Source organism: Pristis pectinata, chromosome 1, assembly GCF_009764475.1.
Source record: "Pristis pectinata isolate sPriPec2 chromosome 1, sPriPec2.1.pri, whole genome shotgun sequence".
NCBI lineage: Eukaryota > Metazoa > Chordata > Chondrichthyes > Rhinopristiformes > Pristidae > Pristis > Pristis pectinata.
Window position 1 is genome coordinate 117,829,677 of NC_067405.1, and position 19,768 is coordinate 117,849,444.

At 43.5% G+C, this 19,768-nt stretch overlaps 1 protein-coding gene across 1 annotated transcript; it reads left to right on the plus strand.

The window, feature by feature from the left end:
* Nucleotides 1-561: 561 nt before the first annotated feature.
* Nucleotides 562-18,807, plus strand: LOC127571138 (kinesin-like protein KIF28P). The gene is made up of 6 exons (XM_052017264.1): nt 562-591; nt 2,134-2,287; nt 2,385-2,521; nt 4,370-4,380; nt 5,139-5,190; nt 18,631-18,807. The coding sequence occupies exons 1-6, from the start codon at nt 562-564 to the stop codon at nt 18,805-18,807; spliced, it is 561 nt and encodes a 186-aa protein (XP_051873224.1).
* The last annotated feature ends 961 nt before the right edge of the window (nt 18,808-19,768 follow it).

Sequence of the window (19,768 nt, forward strand, 5' to 3'; positions counted from 1 at the left end):
CAGATCTCTCAGGCTGCAGCCTCCAATTTGCATGTGTGCAGCCCCCAGTGGTGATTGCCTAAGGGAAGCCCCAGAACAATGCATGTGCCTGAAAGGTCCAAATTCCGCATGCATGCATGTGCAGGCTGTGTTTGGGCATTGGGGGACTGGGATGCACGTACAGTCCTGAATTAGAGGGTGCATACACATCCCCGAGTACAGGGATGCATGATCTATGTTCGACGGTGCATGAGTTTGGAGATGACCTGAAGTTCGCAACGCATTCCCAGAGACCTGATTCTTTCCATAAATTAGCTGAGACTCTTATCAAACCCAAAGAATTCCCATGTGTAATCTTGCCCACCCCACTAAATTGAACCTTGTTGAGATGTTTATGTATCCCTTCAGAATATCAATTTATTAGGCCCTCACCCCAAACATCATTTTCACTATGACATGAACAGCATTTTGTACATTGCTTTTTCCCCAACAGAAGCAACATTTTAATGAGTGAGTAGCTTCTCCACTGAGTATCTAATCGGTGGGTGTCACGCCCTTTCTCCTGCTGCGTTGCATTCGGCAATGGGAGCAATAGACAAAGTGGACAGGAAGGTATATGAAATATTTTATAAACCAAGACAAAAAATACAAGGGCAGGGTCACTGCAGGAGAGCTGGACAAAACACTAGTTAGGGCTCAGCCAGAGTACTCCATTCATTTCTGGTCAGCACATTACAGAGAGGATGCAGGGTTTTGGCCCAAAATGTCAGCAATTATTTTCCCACCACAGATGCTGTTCAGCCCACTGAGTTCTTCCAGCAGATTGTTTGTTGCTCCAGATTCCAGCATCTGCAGTCGCCACAGAAAGTACGTGACTGCTGTAGAGGAGGATCATGCAGTTATTTCAAGGACAGGAGACCTTCAGCCGTGGGGAAAGACAGGAGAAGCCAGTATCGTTCTCCCTGCAACGGATGTGATAAAGGAGAGATCTGGTTGGGGAGTATAAAACTATAAAGCACCCCGACAGAGTAGAAAGGAGAGAATTGACTCCCTTGGCAGACAGACCAGTAATTGGAAGACATAGAGTTAAAGTACTTGGTAGAAAAATTAGAGATGAGTGTAGGAGTTTTGTTTGCCTAAGGGGTGGAGGGTATTTGGAGCTTGCTGCCTGAAAGGGACTGCAGCACATTTAAATTCCCACTCTTCAGGTTTTGCTTTTCCACGTTCTCTTGGACCACCTCCCCCATTCCTCTGCTGCCCATTCCTCTCCCTCTCCTTGCCCTCTTGTTCCATCCTCTCAATGTCCCTTCATCCCCATTCCCGTCTCTCTCACTCACTCTTTCTCAACCACTCCCTTCGCTCACCCTTGCCCTCTTCCTCTCCTTTTTCCTTGCCTTATGCCAAATTACTCTATTGACCCTGCTTGGCCACAAAAATGTTCTTCAATCTGTTCATCCCAAAATGAAATAGAATATGCAAAATTTTCAAAGCAGACAATAGTTTTCAATAACAAAAGCAGAAATTGCTAGAAATACACAGCAGGTCAGGCAGCAACTTTGGGGAGAGAAACTTGTTGTTTCAGGCTGATGACCTTTTACCAGATCTACTAGTGCTGCCTGATCCATTGAGTATTTCCAGTGTTTTCTGTATTGATCCAGATTTTCAGTATCTGCAGGTCTTTTGCTTTTTGATAAATGTTTGATGTTGGTGTTATATGTTAAAAGGAAATCTATGTGAATACTCAAAATTGAGGGAGAAATAAGCTTGTCTAGAAGTGGAACATAACCATTATTTCAAACTGTGTTCTGTCAGAAGGTTGCCAAGAAATGGAAACGGTGCTTGCTAGTATCCCACTGTCAAGTGATGGTAGCGTGCTGTTAGATCTGAGCTATAGAAATCAATGGACATCTGTGCTACTGGTATGATAAATCTGTTCTTTATAAGATTATCTGGAATTAGAAAGGTTCAAGCTTGCAGTTAATTCATGTTTGCTTACTTTAATTTTCCACCACAGACTACAGGTACTTGTGCTCTGCTTAGCAGTAAGAGCCATTAATATTTTCATCTGTTCTGCAAGTTTTAATCTGATAAACAGAGGGAAAAAAATTTCAGCAACGTTCTATATTTAACATACTTTGATATGTGATCGTGCAGGATGATGAAGAGCATAAATTCAAACTATCTCAGCAACTGAGAATGATGGAACAAGAAACAAAAAATCTTCGAGAAGCAAACCAAGCCTTAAGAAGTGAAAATAGCAAACTGCAAAAGAAGGCACAAAAGATGAAAATTTTTTCTTCAAAGCATGGTAACACCCATGATTATCAGCCACACTTGTGCTTTGCTGAATTCTGATCATTTCCCATCATATTTTAACTCTCAACCTTCCACTTGTCTGTTTGCAGATGGAGTTTCAGTGAAATTCACTGATGATCAATCCCATCAAAGGTCACCCAGTGTGGATGCTGAGTTTGCAAAAGCGCTCAAGACATTTTACTTCAGCATGATTGGAGTGAGAGGAAGACTGATCCGCTTGAAACAGGTCAGGCCACTGGTAAGAGAAGAGTTATCTTTGTATATGCTTTATACTGACATTGACTAATGCAGCAGTGGAATGTTTGAAGACTCCAAGTAAAGCATAAAGGGCGTTGACCCCTTTTAACTTTCAACAGAAATAAAATATAATTGGAAAGCACAATTTTAGAGTGACACATAATGTGTTTGCCAGTGGTTAGCATTCAGTAAGTGATGCATAACACTACATTGTATCACATAACACTGTTAATGTTTGAGTTCTTAGAAAATTTGTTCCCTAGCCACCAACTCCATCCTTTTCCCAGGCTACTGTCTGCAATTGCACCAGATTGTTCACAACCTTGGTGTCCTGTTTGACCCCATGAGCTTCAAACCTCTTACCAGGCCATTTCTAAGACCACCTTGCCTTTAAATTGGATCAGTTAGCACACATCAAACAGGTCTTTGTTGTTGTATGTGCCACAACCCAGCAATATGGGGGGAAAAAAGTAGTTGGAGCAAGAGGAAGAACTGCAGTAAGACTTGGAGCCTAAGACCTGAGAGATCTGGGGTGCAGGATGAAGAGCAGCAGGGACGAGAGGAGCAGGGGAATGTCTCAGCAGAAAACCAGCAAAGTGGAGGAGGAAAGCATTGACCGTGGGCAATAAGGATCTCCCAGATGGAGAGAGATTTTTCATAAAGTGTCTGCTAAATTATAGTACCCAGTCCAGACAAAATGACCTCTGCACACTCCAATCCATAGCATCAGTGTGGAACAGCATTAATTGGCCATGAGAGCCCAGGTGACACCATATCATTCTTTGCAGGACCACCTGCAACACTAAAACGTGAATGAATGTGCTATTAACACATGAATGTGCTACTGAAATGGCTCTCTTACAACTGTTGTCAGTGATATGTAACTCACTCTGCCACCATATCTCATGAGGACGTGATTTTTTTTTAATGTATTGATTAAATACTCCTGCTAGGTTCTTCCTATAGTAAGTCTCCTGTGAGTCTCTCACCTCCCTTCACCAACACCCTCCACCTCTGGCACAACAAGACTTCCCTCTTGGTATTTGTCTTGCATATGAGAATGTAGAGTCTCTTTCAATATGTCTAGAAGGTCCCTCTCTGTTCCTCGCAGCCAAGTAGTCCTACTTTGCAGTCATGGTATGTTGCTGGTGTCATACTGCCATAGGGAGTGTGATTTTGAGGGCTGAAGATAATCTCAGAAAGTTGTGTAGCAAAGTGTCTGGAAATGTACAAAATTGAATGGCTCTAATGGGAACCATGCAGGTTCCATTTTAATGCATGATTCTGGCTATAAGACACCCAGAATCCAGATGATGTTTCATCTAATGTACTCTCAACCCATTTCACCATTTTTTTGCAAGGGATCTGCTTGGGTGCTAGTCATTTATAGAGTACATATTCAAAGCACCAAGAAAGGAGAAAATCCTATTTCCAGCTCTAGTGTTGCTTGAAGCTGCCCCACCTCAGGTTAATGGCTGCTGAAACTCTTAGCCATGTCTTTCGTTTCCTCTAGACTTGACTATTCCCATACACTCTGACCAGTCCTCATCATTCTACTCTGCATAAATTTGAGGCCCACCTTATACCTTTCTGCCCATGTCCTATTATGCACCAAAAAGCAGTTTAGTTGCCAAAGCTCTGTCTTGCCTTCATTAAAACCAGACATGGCTGAAGGCACATTCAGAATGGGTTTGAACTTTTAGAGTCTAAATTATTCACCTGAGTTCAACAGATTTATTTTGAGCAGTTAAAAGTGAACTGGTTAAACTCTGTTTCTGACTTCACAGTTGCTGCTTAACTTTCTGAGTACCTCTAGCATTTACTATTTTAATTTCAGATTCCAGCTTCAATAAGATAATATATCTTTATTAGTCACATGTACATCAAAACACACAGTGAAATACAACTTTTGCGTAGAGTGTTCTGGGGGCAGCCTGCAAGTGTTGCCATGCTTCTGGTGTCAACATAGCATGCCCACAACTTCCTAACCCGTACGTCTTTGGAATGTGGGAGGAAACCGGAGCACCCGGAGGAAACCCACACAGACACGGCGAGAATGTACAAACTCCTTACAGACTGTGGTCGGAATTGAACCCAGGTCTCTGGCGCTGTAAAGCGTTATGCTAACCACTACATATTTTGGTTGTGTTTTGTTATTAGTGCAATCTTGTTTGATGAAAAAAAACATGTATGTGCCAGCACAATGGGGCAGAATTCTCACTAGTTGTGCAAGTTTAAACAGTGCTCTGTAATGCTGGTTTAATGATTGTTATGATCAAAGCCAATCCCATCCAGGAGAAGTGGCCTTGCCTTCAATATTATGGTGGTTAAACTGCCAGACTAGTAACCTAGAGGCTGGGACAAGAAATCCAGAGTTCAAATCCACCATCCCAGCTGTGAAATTGAAGTACAAAACTCTACAATACCAAAAAGAAAACTAGTATTTATAATAGTGACCATAAAACTACTGGATTAATGTATCAAGCAACTTGATTCATTAATGTCCTCTAGGTAAGAAATCTACCACCCTTACTGAGTCTGGCCAATATGTGAGTCTAAAACCAAGCAATATGGTTGACTCTTAATTGCCCTCTGGAATGGCGCAGCAAGCCATTTGGTGGTATTGTAGCTGCTATGTTGGAGTTGGAGCTTAGTAATGTAAGAAGGTGTTTCATCAACCCCTTAAGGGCGATGGGCAATAAATGCTGGCCTTGCATCCTGCAAAATGCATAATAAAAAAAAATCAGATCTTACTGATGAGAACTTACTCCCATTATGTGTATTTAAATGTTATGTGTTGACAGATGTGCAGACATTTTCCATGCTGTTTTATGTTGTTTTTATATGGTACAAGAACATAAGTCATTGAAACTGAGTATAATGATGTCAACTGAAATGGAGGCTGGACAGTTATAGGAGGGCTGGCGCCAGGAAGGCTAATTCCATCACACTTTCTACAACTGTTGATAATTTATGGTGATGCCAGCTCCACATACTATAAAATTAAAATAAATGAACCAAGTTGTAAATGTTTTGTTTATTCTGACTCGATCTGCATTGTAGTTAATCAGAACAGAAAACTGAAATAGCTATTTTTTTCCCCATTAGATTGGTTCCCATTTGCTACTATAAAATGGTTATTGGATACAGAGTGCCCAGTCCCAATGAAATGTGAACACCAGAAAGAAAATGTACTTTTTAAAGCACTGTTAATATTTTCTGCATTAACTCTGCCTGCATACTCTCCGAAGGAGAGACAAATCACCGTAGTGCCAATTAGAACTGAATTATGGCAAGTTTTCTGCTTGAATATGAGAAGTAGAACTAAATCAACCTCAAATTTGATTAGCTTATAACTGAGAGAAATTGAAGTAGATTTAGAAGTAAGATCCCAGTTGTAAGTGGATCTTTGATTGATACTGTATTCTACATTGGTTGAACATAATATGGGTATTCCAGAAAGTGCAGAATTTTATTTATTAACTATAGCCTTATTGTCAAATGTGGCATTTATTTGTGAAATACTTAAAAAAAAACATATGAATGTGTACATATTGAAATGCAATTATTAACTTGTAATCTACTAAACACTGATGTAGTAGTCAGCCAGAGGAAAATAAGTAATGGAATTACAAAACTCCCCTGTGTGAAAAATATGAAAAATGTATAGTTTTGAAAATTGCTTTAAAAGGGATTTTAAAATTTGTTTCAGAAAGTACTATATCAGCCCATACACATCCTCACAAAACTGACCTGAGAAGAGCAGGAAATGATTAAATATGCTTCTACTTATGGGGATATGACTACACATATATAAGGATTTTCCCAGACTCATAAAATAAAGCATATTATGTCAGGATGTTGTAATTATTCAGTGTTCACTTCAGGGTTGTTAACTAATTATACATCATATACATTATTTATTTTTAGGCTATCTAAAAGTGACTAACTTGGAATATTCAGTGAAACTTGGAATATGTATTTAAGGATGTACACAGCTTAAATGAAAGGTTTCCATTTATAACATGTAAATGCTGCAAAACCTAGTCGATAAGTAGTTTAGTAAGGAGATTAAAAGGAATCTAAGAAAAGGAACAAGCAGAAATACTTCAAGAAAATATTAGCAGAGAATTGGAATATCAAATCACACAACACATTTTACAGAGGACCAGAATGTAGGGGAAATAAAACAAATGCTAGAAAATTTCAAGAAAGTGGTTCAATGAACACATTACAATATGTGCAAATTCATGTTTCATAAAATATATTTGTAAATGTTCAGCAGAGGAATTGGGAGAGAGAAACAGAATTGTCCGTACTTTTTCTTTTGAGTTAGATTTCAAACATCTGCAGTATTTTGCTTTAGTAAGACTATAGCTGATACATTGAATAGATGCTTTAAAAAAATGTGCAGAGAGTAACGGGCAAGTTCAGATTATAACAACAATAGCAAATTGTATTTATGTACTGGTGACCCCTGCATTACAGGGGGGTTGTGTTCCTCAAAAATAGTCCGTATTGCGATTCTCCATAAGGCAAAGCCACATCATTTGCACATGTGTCAACAAACGTAAGTTGAAAAAAATAAATATTGTTTATTTATTTACTTTTTTAAAACACACAAAATCCGCAAGAGGGACTTCTATTCCATATCTTAAATTGGTGATTTATGAATTCTGTAAGAGCAAATTTCTGTTATCCAAATAGCTGTAACGTGGGGATCACCTGTACCACATTTAAGATGCAAAACATTACCAGGTGTTTCACAGGAGCATAATAAGATGCAAATTAACACTGAGCCAATAAGATGCAAATTGACACTGAGTTGAAATGAGGACAGATGACTGAAAGGTTGGGAATAAAGGTAAGTTTTAAGTAGTAGCTTAATGGAGAGTGGAACAGAGGCTGACAGGTGTAGGAACAGAATTACAGAGCTTGGGGTCTAGACAGCTGAGGTTACAGCCTGAATGGCAGGACAAAGAAACTGTGTAATACGCAAGAGCGGAAGGCAGAGTTCTCATATGACTGTAGGGCTGGAGAGGTAGGACGAGGAAAGGCCCCAAAGGGATTGAAACATGAGAGCCTAGAGTTGCTTTACTGCATTTTTATGGCATTTAAACAGCTTTGTGCTTCATCCTAATTATGTTTCCAAAAGCCCCATAAACATTGGGACCTTCAGTAACTGGGCTCAAGAACAGCATTGTCAGGACCTCCACACATAGCACCATGCTGTGCGAGTTTCAACACATGTCATTCCTTTGGAAGATCTCACAGTTGCTAGTCTTGCACTTGTGACCTTGGCAGACGGTCCTTAAAAAGGCATACATTCAATATGTGCAGTGCTCTTCCAGTTAAAGGAAAGTGAAACTGCTTTATGAATGATGGATACTGAAGTGAAATGAAAGAATGGATACTGAAGTGATGGAACAGGGTAGAAATGTGTTCCCAGGGATCAGAGTGACCTGGAGAAGCTGGTAAAGAACAGTATCCACAGGAGGCATGTTCTTTGTTCAAGGGAGCCACAGAAACTCCTCGGGGCAAGAGCGAGGTGATCCTGATAAGGGATTGCCGCAGAGCTCCCTATAATGAGTATGAGTGCAGTCTATGACTGTCTGCATTTTGGGAATCCTGCAATGATAGCAGATATGCATCCTGCTCTGCTAGATGAAGATTGAGTGATCTTCCTGATACATCAGTGAGCAGCAAACTGAGATGTAGCAGAGATCAGCAACAACAGTCTGGAATGATCCTGAAGCCAGGACCCTGGGAATGACTGAAAGCAGTCCAGGCACTATTGTGACTCTGTATTTGAAGGCGAAGGAGGTCACAGATCTCTGAGGACAAAGAATGCAGTTTGAGTGTTGGCCAATTTAAATAGCCCTGTTTAATGGGAAAAAAGACTAATAAAAGTTGGCTGTTCCATGAATAAATAGGAACTGCCTTTTTTCAGACCAGACAGGTTGAAGTTCACACAGGAGTGATTTTTGGGTTTTGTTCTATTGGTATTGGTTTATTATTGTTACTTGTACCGAGGTACAGTGAAAAACTTGTCTTGCATACTGATTGTACAGGTCAATTCATTACACAGTGCAGTTGCATTGAGTTAGTACAGAGTGCGTTGAGGTAGTACAGGTAAAAACAATAACAGTACAGAGTAAAGTGTCACAGCTACAGAGAAAGTGCAGTGCAATAAGGTGCAAGGTCACAACAAGGTAGATCGTGAGGTCATAGCCCATCTCATCGTATAAGGGAACCGTTCAATAGTCATCACAGTGGGGTAGAAGCTGTCCTTAAGTCTGGTGGTATGTGCCCTCTGGCTCCTGTATCTTCTACCTAATGGAAGGAGAGAGAAGAGAGAATGTCCCAGGTGGGTGGGGTCTTTGATTATGCTGGCTGCTTCACCAAGACAACAAGAGGTAAAGAGTCCAAGGAGGGGAGGCTGGTGTCCATGACGCGCTGGGCTGTGTCCACATCTCTCTGCAGTTTCTTGCAGTCTTGGGCACAGCAGTTGCCGTACCAAGCCATGATGCATCCAGATAGGATGCTTTCTGTGGTGCATTGATAAAAGTTAGTGAGTGTCAAAGGGGACATACTGGGTTTCTTTAGCCTCCTGAGGAATTAGAGGCGCTAGTGAGCTTTCTTGGCCGTGGTATCTACGTGATTTGACCAGGACAGGCTATTGATGATGTTCACTCCTAGGAACTTGAAGCTCTCAACCCCCTCGACCTCAGCACCGTTGATGTAGACAGATGCATGTACACCGCCCCCTTTCCTGAAGTCAATGACCAGCTCTTTTGTTTTGTTGACATTGAGGGAAAGGTTGTCATGACACCATGCCACTGAGCTCTCTATCTCCTTCCTGTACTCCGACTCATCGTTGTTTGAAATCATTTGGGGGAATTTTACACCAGAAAAATGTTTCAAGTACAACTGAAAATTCCTCTGGAAATTTAAGTGTGGAATTTCCAATTGGATATTAAGAGGCTCATAAGTGGACAAGATTTGTGTCTTAGTGGATACTCAAATATTTTCAATTGCACAGCACAATAGTTTGCAGTTGTGCAAAGGAACTACTAGACCAAGGATGAAAATTTTAAATAAACCATAATATATATTACAAACATGCAACGAGATTTTTTATTGAAGAAAATGGAAGGATTAAATATTTACAAAGCTTTTGTGATAAATTATATTGTAGAATCCTCAAAAAATCATGGGTAGAAATTGTCTTTATAGTTTCCATAATTTCAGAAATATTGTAATATCTGAGATTAGGAGTGTGGGAATTATTCACTACAAGACTAAGACTGCTATTTTCAAACTGGCTTGTTTATCATCTGCTTGAGGTCAGGATATTGGAATCTCCCCTACTCCCCTACCTCTTCTCCCCTGGTCGGAATAGGAATCCATTGTTCACTGCTCTCAATGAGCAGAATTTTGGGGCTCCAGTATGAACCATGGAGAATTAAAAGATTTCCTCCATTTCATATTGCAAGTCAACTGTGGGAGCTAAATCACTTTTTTTATTTGAGTAATCATTAGATTTGCAGTGAGTTACTAAACTTTGCATGCTTGCTTTAGACATTATTTAACTTTAACCTAAGAATTGTGAATTTGTACAGTGCTAACCATGGCCATATGTCACACTTCAGTTGTGTATGCTGGCTCACTGAGAGCCATCAACTCTCCTGCTCTTTTCTTTAGCCCCTCAATTTTTCTTTTTGTCACTGGAGATCCAACTCCTGCACAAAAATTCTACTTTCACCTCCCTTTTCAAGAAATGTCTTCCTGAGCAAAAATAAATTTTATTTCTTCCCAGGATTTTTTCAATTATTTTAAATTTCTCTCTTCACCTGCCCTTCAAATCTGCATTTACCCAATAATTTTGAGCATTTATTTAAATCTTCCCTCAACATTTTCTGTGCTCAAAGGTCCAATCTCAGCATCTCTGGTCTTTCTATCTAACTGAAACACTCATCCATTTCTCCACATAAAATTCTTCTGTGGTTTCTTCAAGGCTTTGGAATCTTTATAAGGACCACTGCCCAGAATTGGATTCTGCACCAGTTGAGGTCTAACAAGCGACTTATAAGGGTTTAACCTTGTTTTTGCATTCTTTTGTAATATCCCATTAAAGAAAGAATCCTCTATTTTTTTAACAGGTCCATCAACTTGTCCTACTTTCTCAAAGATTTGCCCAAGGATCCCTGAGGTCTCTCTGTCCCTGCAGTCCCTTTTACCTTTTAGTTTATACTGCCTGTCATGAATAATCTTTCCAAAACCTATCTTTTCAAACTCTCTGCACTAAAGTTAGTCTGCTACATCTATGACCATTTCATCAGCCTGAAGGCTGCTTGTCTCTCCATTGTTTATATCTCTGTGCTTTGTACCACTTTTTAAAAGGCAGCACAGTGGTGCAACTAGTAGAACTGCCGCCTCACAGCTCCAGTGAACGAGATTCACCTGACCTCCAGTGCTGTCTGTGTTGTATTTGCGCCTTCTCCCTGTGACCTCCAAGTGCTCTGGTTTCCTCTCACATCCCAAAACCATGCAGGTTGGTAGGTTAATTGACAACCGTAAATTGGCCTCAATGTTTAGAACCTGTTGGGAGTGATGGAATATGGTGGGATTTGATGGGAATGAGTGAAAAATAAAGTGGGATTAGTGTAAGTGGGTGCTTGATGGTAAGCACAGCCTCAGTGAGCCAAAGAGTATTTCTGTGTTCTATGAATCCATAATTCTAAAAACATATTTTAATGATAATATGAAAGAATTCATTGCATTTGAGTGAAAGAATTTGGAATCACTTGTACTTTCATCATTCATGAGATATTAGAGCTGCTGGATAACTGAAATTAATTTGGGTTCTCACATATACCTTTGTAACATATTCTGAATGTAAAATCACTTAGCAATCAATTGCAGACTACTTGTTAAATCTGCCATAGGTATGGACTATTTCTTGTTAAATCTGCTGTAAGCATGCTACCGTCATTAATCTTTTACATGAGCATTCACATCTCAAGAATATGATTTTCTTGGAGCTCGCACTGCCAGTCCACAAAACTGATGAACAATAAAGAGAGAAAAATTACACTGCAGTATTCATGCAAAATATAATAAATACAAGGGAATTACTTAGGCTGTAACTAATCCTCAGGTTTATGCTTAGATCTGGAGTTCATTCATCATATTTGTAACCATTTTAGTTTTATTCCATTTCAATTTAATGGACAACTTCACTAACGCAAGGATTTTGCTGGTCAGATATCCTGCTGGCATTATTATCTGCCCTCACTTCCACACCAAAGAACCGGCCATCATTTTGCCTATCATTAATTTATTCAGTAAATGAAATTTAGTAATTTTATAATCATCGGTAAACATGGAAAATTTGCCTGCTAAATATAATTTCAATAAACAAATTTTGGAGAGGTTAAAAAAAGGCTTTGGCATTTGTAACTATTGTTGACCAGTTCAATTTTTGCCCATCAAAAGAAAACAGGTCACAAGCTTATTGATAAACTAATTTCAAGCCACACTTGTGTACCTTCAAATGACAACTTGAGCTGAATGATACTGGAAAAATCTAAACATTTTCTTAAGCTATAATTTCAATCAAATGAAGTGCCTTTGAATGTGTCTCCCTGACACATAAAATAATGGTATTCTTTCCTGTTCCAAAAAACTTATCAGAGTGCAGTTTAATTTCAGTTGTTTTTCAGAAAATTGTTGCCCAGCTTTTTATTTCCCAGAAGGGCTGGGTTAACGATTCCCCTCCACTCTCAATTCATTCCCTAATCTTGCCAGCCTTGTCCTTCATTCTAACCCCTGTGAGTATAAGGGATGTAGGAGTACACTTAAGAAGGAAAATAGGAGGGCAAAAAGGGGCTATGAGATATCCTTGGCAAATAAGATGAAAGAGAATCCTAAAAGATTCTATAAGTATTTTAAGATTAAACTAGGGAGAGAATAGCTCCCTTTAATAATCTATGTGGTAATCTAAATGTGGAGCCACAGGAAATGGGCGCGGTCTTAAATGAATACTTTGTGGCGACCCACCTTCCATGCAGGCGAACCGGCTCCGAAAACAGCGCACACGTCGGCAGAGAGGCCAGCCACAAAATGGCGCTGGGCCGCCTTCTCCACCAGCGAGGGGAGAAAGCCTGTGTGCGGGAAGAGGTTCTGATGGCGCACCTCTGACGTCTTCGCCACCCGGAGAGGGCGGGAACTTAACTGTTTAAAAGCCAGCGCGGCGATGTTCGCAATAAACCAGTCTCGAGTGCAACCTACCGACTGCGTGTCGTTATTTCTAGCTCAGTGCGTAGCCCATCGCTACATTGGTGACCCCGATGGTCCAAACGGGATTTGGACTGAAGATGATCGACCCTTCATCCATTCATGCAGTTACACTAAAACTGCCACCCTCCTGGACACTGCGACCACGCTTGTGGTTTGACCAAGCAGAGGCCCAGTTCCAGATTTGGCAGATATCTTCTGATTCCACACGTTACTATTACGTGGTGAGCTCCCTTGACCAGGAGACAGCCGCCCAGGTTGAGGATTTCATACAGTCGGCCCCGGAGGAAGGCAAATATGCAGCATTCAAAGTGCTGCTCATAAGGACCTTCGGCCTTTCATGGCGGGAGCAAGGTGCCCGCTTGCTGCACCTCGACAGTTTGGGAGACAGGCCGCCGTCCGCATTAATGAACGAGATGCTGGCCCTGGCTGACGGACACTAGCCCTGCCTCATGTTTGAGCAGGTGTTCCTAGAGCAACTGCCCGAGGACATACATCTGCTACTGGCCGACGCAGACTTCAGTGACCCTCAGAAGGTGGCAGACGTGCTGTGGAAAGCCAAGAAGGAAAGTGGGGCGTCCGTCAGACAGATTACCAAGCCACGTGCCCAACGGCAGGACAGACCAGGCGCGGCAACGGAGCGCACACAACCCAGAGGCAGGATTGAGGAGGCCAATGCACAGTGGTGTTTCTACCACCAGCGGTGGGGGCACAGAAGCCCGACGGTGTCGCCCGCCCTGCGAGTTCCCGGGAAATGCCAAGGCCAGCTGCCGCTAATGGCTACGGCGGCTGGCCAGCAGGACAGCCTCTTGTACGTCTGGGACAAACAGTCGGGATGCCACTTCTTGGCTGACTCTGGAGCGGAAATCAGCGTCTTACCCCTGACGGGGTACAACACCCGCAACAGGGAGCCAGGACCCACCCTGAAGGCTGCAAATGGTAGCACGATATGAACCTATGGCATCCTCACAGTGCAGCTGCAGTTCGGCGCCAGCTGGTTCACGTGGGACTTCACACTGGCCACCGTGGCCAACCACCCCTGGGGGTGGACTTTTGCGGGCTCACAGCCTACTGGTCGACTTGCATGGGAAAAGGCTGGTCCATGCCAAGACTTTCCAGACGTTCTCCTTGGGTGAAGCCAAGTTGCCAGCCCCACGCCTGGACTCCATCATGCTGTCAGACAACGAATTCAGCAGAATCCTGGCGGACTTCCCATCGGTTCTGGCACCGCAGTTCACGGCAACCATCCCCAGACACGGAATACAGCACCACATTCCAACCAAGGGACTACCACTCCACACCCGCGCACGACAGCTTCCCCCGGACAAGCTCCGCCTGGCGAAGGAGGACTTCAAGAGGATGGAGGAATTGGGGATCGTACGGAGGTCAGACAGCCCATGGGCCTCCCCCCTGCACGTGGTGCCCAAAGCAGCCGGAGGCTGGAGACTATGCTGCAACTACCATCGACTGAACGAGGCTACAACCCCAGACCGCTACCCCGTGCCGCACATACACAACTTTGCAGTAAACCTGCACGGGGCAAGCGTCTTTTCCAAAGTGGACCTCGTCTGGGGATACCATCAAATCCCGGTACACCCTGAAGACATTCCCAAGACAGCACTCATTACCCCGTTCGGCCTGAAGAATGCCGCACAGACATTCCGGCGGCTAATGGATGTGGTGGGACGCGACCTGGACTTCGCGTTCATCTATTTGGACAATATCCTCAGAGCCAGCAGAAATTGTCAGGAGCATCTGTCCCACCTCCGCCAGCTCTGCTCCCGCCTGAGTGATTTTGGCCTCACAATCAACCCAGCCAAATGCCAGTTCGGACTCGACACCATTAACTTCCTGGGCCACAGGATTACCAAAGACGGGGCAACACCCCTGCCCGCCAAGGTAGATGCAATCCGCCACTTAACCCGGCCCAACACAGTCAAAGGCTTGCAGGAGTTCGTGGGTATGGTCAACTTCTACCGCCGTTTCCTCCCCTCAGCAGCCCGTGTCATGCACCCTTTGTTCACTCTGATGTCGGGTAAAGGCAAGGATATTACTTGGGACGAAGAGGCCGCGGCCGCTTTCATTCAAGCCAAGGAAGCCTTGGCAGACACTGCGATGCTGGTGCACCCCAGGACGTATGTTCCAACCGCCCTCACAGTGGACGCATCAAACACAGCAGTCGGTAGGGTGCTGGAGCAACTCATCGAGGGGTGCTGGCAACCCCTGCCATTCTTCAGCAGGCACCTGTGGCAACCCAAACTCAAGTACAGCATCTTCGACTGGGAGCTGTTGGCACTATTTCTGGCAATCCGACATTTCAGGTACTTCTTAGAGGGCAGGCCTTTCACCGCATTCGCGGACCACAAACCGTTGACCTTCGCGTTCACGAAGGTGTCTGATCCTTGGTCGGCCCGCCAGCCACGACATCTGTCCTACATCTCCGAGTACACGACGGACATCCAGCGTGTCTCTGGAAAGGACAACGTTGTGGCGGACGCACGTTCCAGGCCAGCTATCCAGGCCCTGTCCCAGGGGTGGACTATGTAGCACTGGCGGAGGCGCAGCAGGCAGACGACGAGTTGCCCAGCTACAGGACCGCAGTCTTAGGTTTGCAGCTGCAAGACTTCATGGTAGGCCCAGGTGGGAGGACCCTCCTGTGCGACGTGGCTACCGGCCAACCTCAACCCCATTGTCCCAGCAGCCTGGCGGCGGTGAGTTTTCGACTCCATACATGGCTTGGCGCACCCATCCATCAGGACAACCGTCCGGATGGTCTCCAGCAGGTTTGTGTGGCACGGCCTTCGCAAACAGCTCAGCGAATGGGCCAAAACGTGCGCGCAGTGTCAAGCGGCCAAGGTGCAGCGGCACACCAAAGCCCTACCGCAGCAGTTCGAACCCACCCGCCGGAGGTTCGACCACGTTCATGTGGATACCGTGGGGCCCCTGCCAGTGTCAAGTGGAGCGCGGTACCTCCTAACTATGGTAGGCTGGTTCACGAGATGGCCGGAGGCGGCCCCACTCACTGACACCACCGCCGATTCCTGCGCCCGAGCGCTGATTGCAACCTGGGTAGCATGCTTCGGGGTACTGGCCCACATTACCTCCGACAGAGGCGCCCAGTTCACCTCCAACCTGTGGTCGGCTGTGGCCAGCCTGTTGGGAGCACGGTTACACCACACAACTGCCTACCACCCACAGTCAAATGGACTAGTGGAACGTTTCCACTGTCACTTGAAGTCGGCTCTCATAGCCCGCCTGAAAGGGCCTGACTGGGTGGACGAGCTTCCCTGGGTCCTGCTTGGAATCCACACAGCACCCGAAGAGGATCTGCACACCTCGTCGGCCGAGCTGATGTACTGTGCACCCCTGGTTGTCCCAGGGAAGTTCATACCAGCCCCAAGGGGGCAAGAGGAAGAACCCACGGCAGTCCTGACAGACTACGCGAGAGGCTCGGCAACCTGGCCCCTGTACCGACTTCATGGCATGGACAGATCCCGACCTGCGTACCCAAAGATCTGCAGAGCTGTAAGTTTGTATTTGTACGGAGGGGCGCACACCGGACACCGCTACAGCGGCCGTACGAGGGGCCATTCAAGGTGCTCAGGAACAACGGGTCCACATTCGTTCTAGACACTGGGGGGGAAAGATGAGGTTTTCATGGTGGATCGGTTCAAACTGGCCCATGTGGACTTGGCGCAGCCAGTTGAGGTTCAGGCCCCACGGAGCAGAGGCAGACCGCCCAAACAGCGACTGATGCAGTCTGTGGACTTTGGGGGGTGTATTGCCGGCTCTGGGGGGTGGGGTTATGTGGCGACCCGCCTTCCACGCAGGCAAACCAGCTCCGAAAACGGCGCACGCGTCGGCAGAGAGGCCAGCCACAAAATGGCGCTGGGCCGCCTTCTCCACCAGTGAGGGGAGAAAGCCTGTGTGCAGGAAGAGGTTCTGGTGACGCACCTCTGATGTCATCGCCGCCCGGAGAGGGCGGGAACTTAACTGTTTAAAAGCCAGCGTGGCGAGGTTCGCAATAAACCAGTCTCGAGTGCAACCTACCGACTGTGTGTCATTATTTCAAGCTCAGTGCGTAGCCCATCGCTACAACTTCTGTATTTAATGTGAAGGACATGGAAGCTAGTGATTTCAGGGCAAGGAACAGTGATATTGTGGAGTATATCAACATTACCAAGGTGGAGGTGTTGGAGATCTTGTAATGCATAAGGATGGATACATTCCCGAAGCATGACCATGCATATCCTTGAATGTTATGGGGAACAAGGAAGGAGGTTTCTGGGGCCCTGGCGGAGACTTTAGTAAGTTTGTTAGCCACAGATGAGGTACTGGAAGACTGGTGGATAGCTAATGTGCCTTTATTTAAGAAGGACTGAAAGTACAAACAAGGGAACTAAAGGCCAGTGAGCCTTACATCAGTGGTGAGAAAGTTATTGGAAGGGATTTTGAGAGACAGGATTTATTTGCATTTGGAAAAGCAAGAATAGATTAGGGATAGTCAGCATGGCTTTGTGCCTGGGAAATCACCTCATGAATTTGATTTAGATTTTTGAAGAGGTGACCAGGCGGATTGACGAGGAACGAAGTGGACATTGTCTGCGTGGATTATATCAAGGCCTTTGACAAGGTCAAGCATGGTAAATTAGTCTGGAAGGTTAGATCACATGGGATCCAGGGTGAACTAACAAAGTGTGATTAGTATTGATAGGCATGATGGTCAGCATAGACACGATGGGCCAAAGGGCCTGTTTCCACGCTCTACAACTCTGTGACTCTGTTATCTTTTTAAACCTTGTATCTATTAGAAGATCTTGTGTTAATTTATGAAAGATGGTTATGTGTCCGGCATGGTTTGCCAGTTTATGTTCCACATTTAGTTTTTAAAATGCAGGGGGTGGCTCTTCTCATGTGAATCTGTGAACGGACATTGAGCCATGAGAATCAGAATGTTCCATGTTCAGGGTCTGGTCTTTCTGAACGTAGCTTTAGCAATAATGATTATCCTAAATTGGCTTTAATGTCCCCAAGTTGGAAGACCACCATAAGAAAGACTTTAATTTCTTTTGTGGCTTGTTAAATCTCTTAAGTGATTCAAAGTGCTTTGTCAATTAATTACTATTTCTTAGGTTTTGGGATTTTGTGCACCGCAGAGATGTGCAAATAAGATAGGATGTCTCCTCTTAACTGCTTGAAAACTAATAATAAAGCAGCATGGTGGCACTAAATACTAGACAAAAATGCTTACTATCATTACAACATTACACCCTGGAGCAGGAAAAAGATTCAATGTATTCTCATGCCAATTACAACTATCCTGAGCACAGACACTGCAGATATATTATATTTCTATTGTAAGTTGAAGAAAGCAGTTGCACAAGGTAAATCTTGACAATTTACTGTGGGGGGTTGGTAGTGACAGTCCTGAATGCGGTGATCTTCCCAACAGCAAGGTTGGATGTATTGATGATAGGAGATACTCTAAAAATATTACGATACATTAAAAATTATATTAATAATCAGGACCAGTTTTTATGTTGCACCTTCTGATTGAAAAGCTGTTATTCTGCTACCATATGTTACAATATGCATTTTCATATCAATAAATTCTGCTATAGGGATACAATAGCTTATTTATTTTCAATGTTGGAACAGCCATTGATTGCTTCCTGCATTTCAATTATTACTCAGACTTTATTAGCTTCTTTGAGTAACAGTCTTAAATCCCACTATATAATAGATAGGGATCCTTTAATATTGCCAGTTAATTAGTGTTCCTTGTGCATTTCATTTTAGGATGAGGAACATATTCATTACTTGAAGTATTTTGCAAACGAAAGGAGTGAAATGATTCAAAAGCTTGGAGAAGAATTGGAAGGCAGTGTGGGGAAACTAAAGAATGATGTTGCAAAAATCATCAGAAAAAAGAAAGAACTTCAGATGGACTCAACAACATTGACCCAAACTGAATAATTATATCTGAAGTTGTATTCATCTGTTTAGAACAAGTGAATTGTTATTTCAAAATAACAATTTGAATCAAAACACAAATGAAGACCCTCCTACTTTATTTGTATTTTGATAATAATAGTTTCTTTTTTCTGGGATGTTGGTGATGCCATCAACCCAACAGGTCTTGGCAATCCCTGTGAAACACCATTGAACCATTGTATGATGTTTCCAGATAGGGAATCGCAGGATTCTGACCCAAGTATTATGAAAGAATGGTGTCTCTGTTTAGTTCAGTATGATTTATGACTTGACAGTGATGACATTCCCATGACTTTGCTTCTAGTAGTTTTCTCCATGATTCAGGAAACGTACCTCATAGATAGTACCCAGGCAGCCACTGTGCACCAATGGTGGAAATAAAATCCAGTGTCAGGGTCACCACTCAGTTGGACTCCTCTGTTCCAGACTTGTTTGAATCCTGTTTCACCAACTTTCATCTGTATGTGTCTTTTACATATTATTCCTGACAAGAATTATATACAGGGGCTTTGAGGAAATGGGGGAGCCTCTAGTCATAGGGTAAATATATTCTTCTCTCCTCTTGTTGCCACTGTGTCAATATGGTTGAACCAGTTAAGTTCCTGAACAAATATGTTATGATTTGGGGCTCAGCAATGATGATTCCATTTAAGGTGAATTTCCTATACTTTTATCCAGAAATTAAATCAAAATGTAAGCTGGAAGATGGAGCTTTTTATATGGAAAGCTTAATATATTCTTATATCCTCTCAGAAATAGGAGCAGTAGTGGGCTATTCAGGCCTCTTAGCACTATTTTCTTGTCATCATCACCATGTTTCTTGTTTCCTCTAATATCCAGAAAACTGCCAGTCTCTGTTTTAAATGCAACCAACAAGCAATCTTCCACAGCCTTCTGGGATACAGAATTCCAAAGATTCATTGCCCTTTGAGTTCTAAATGAC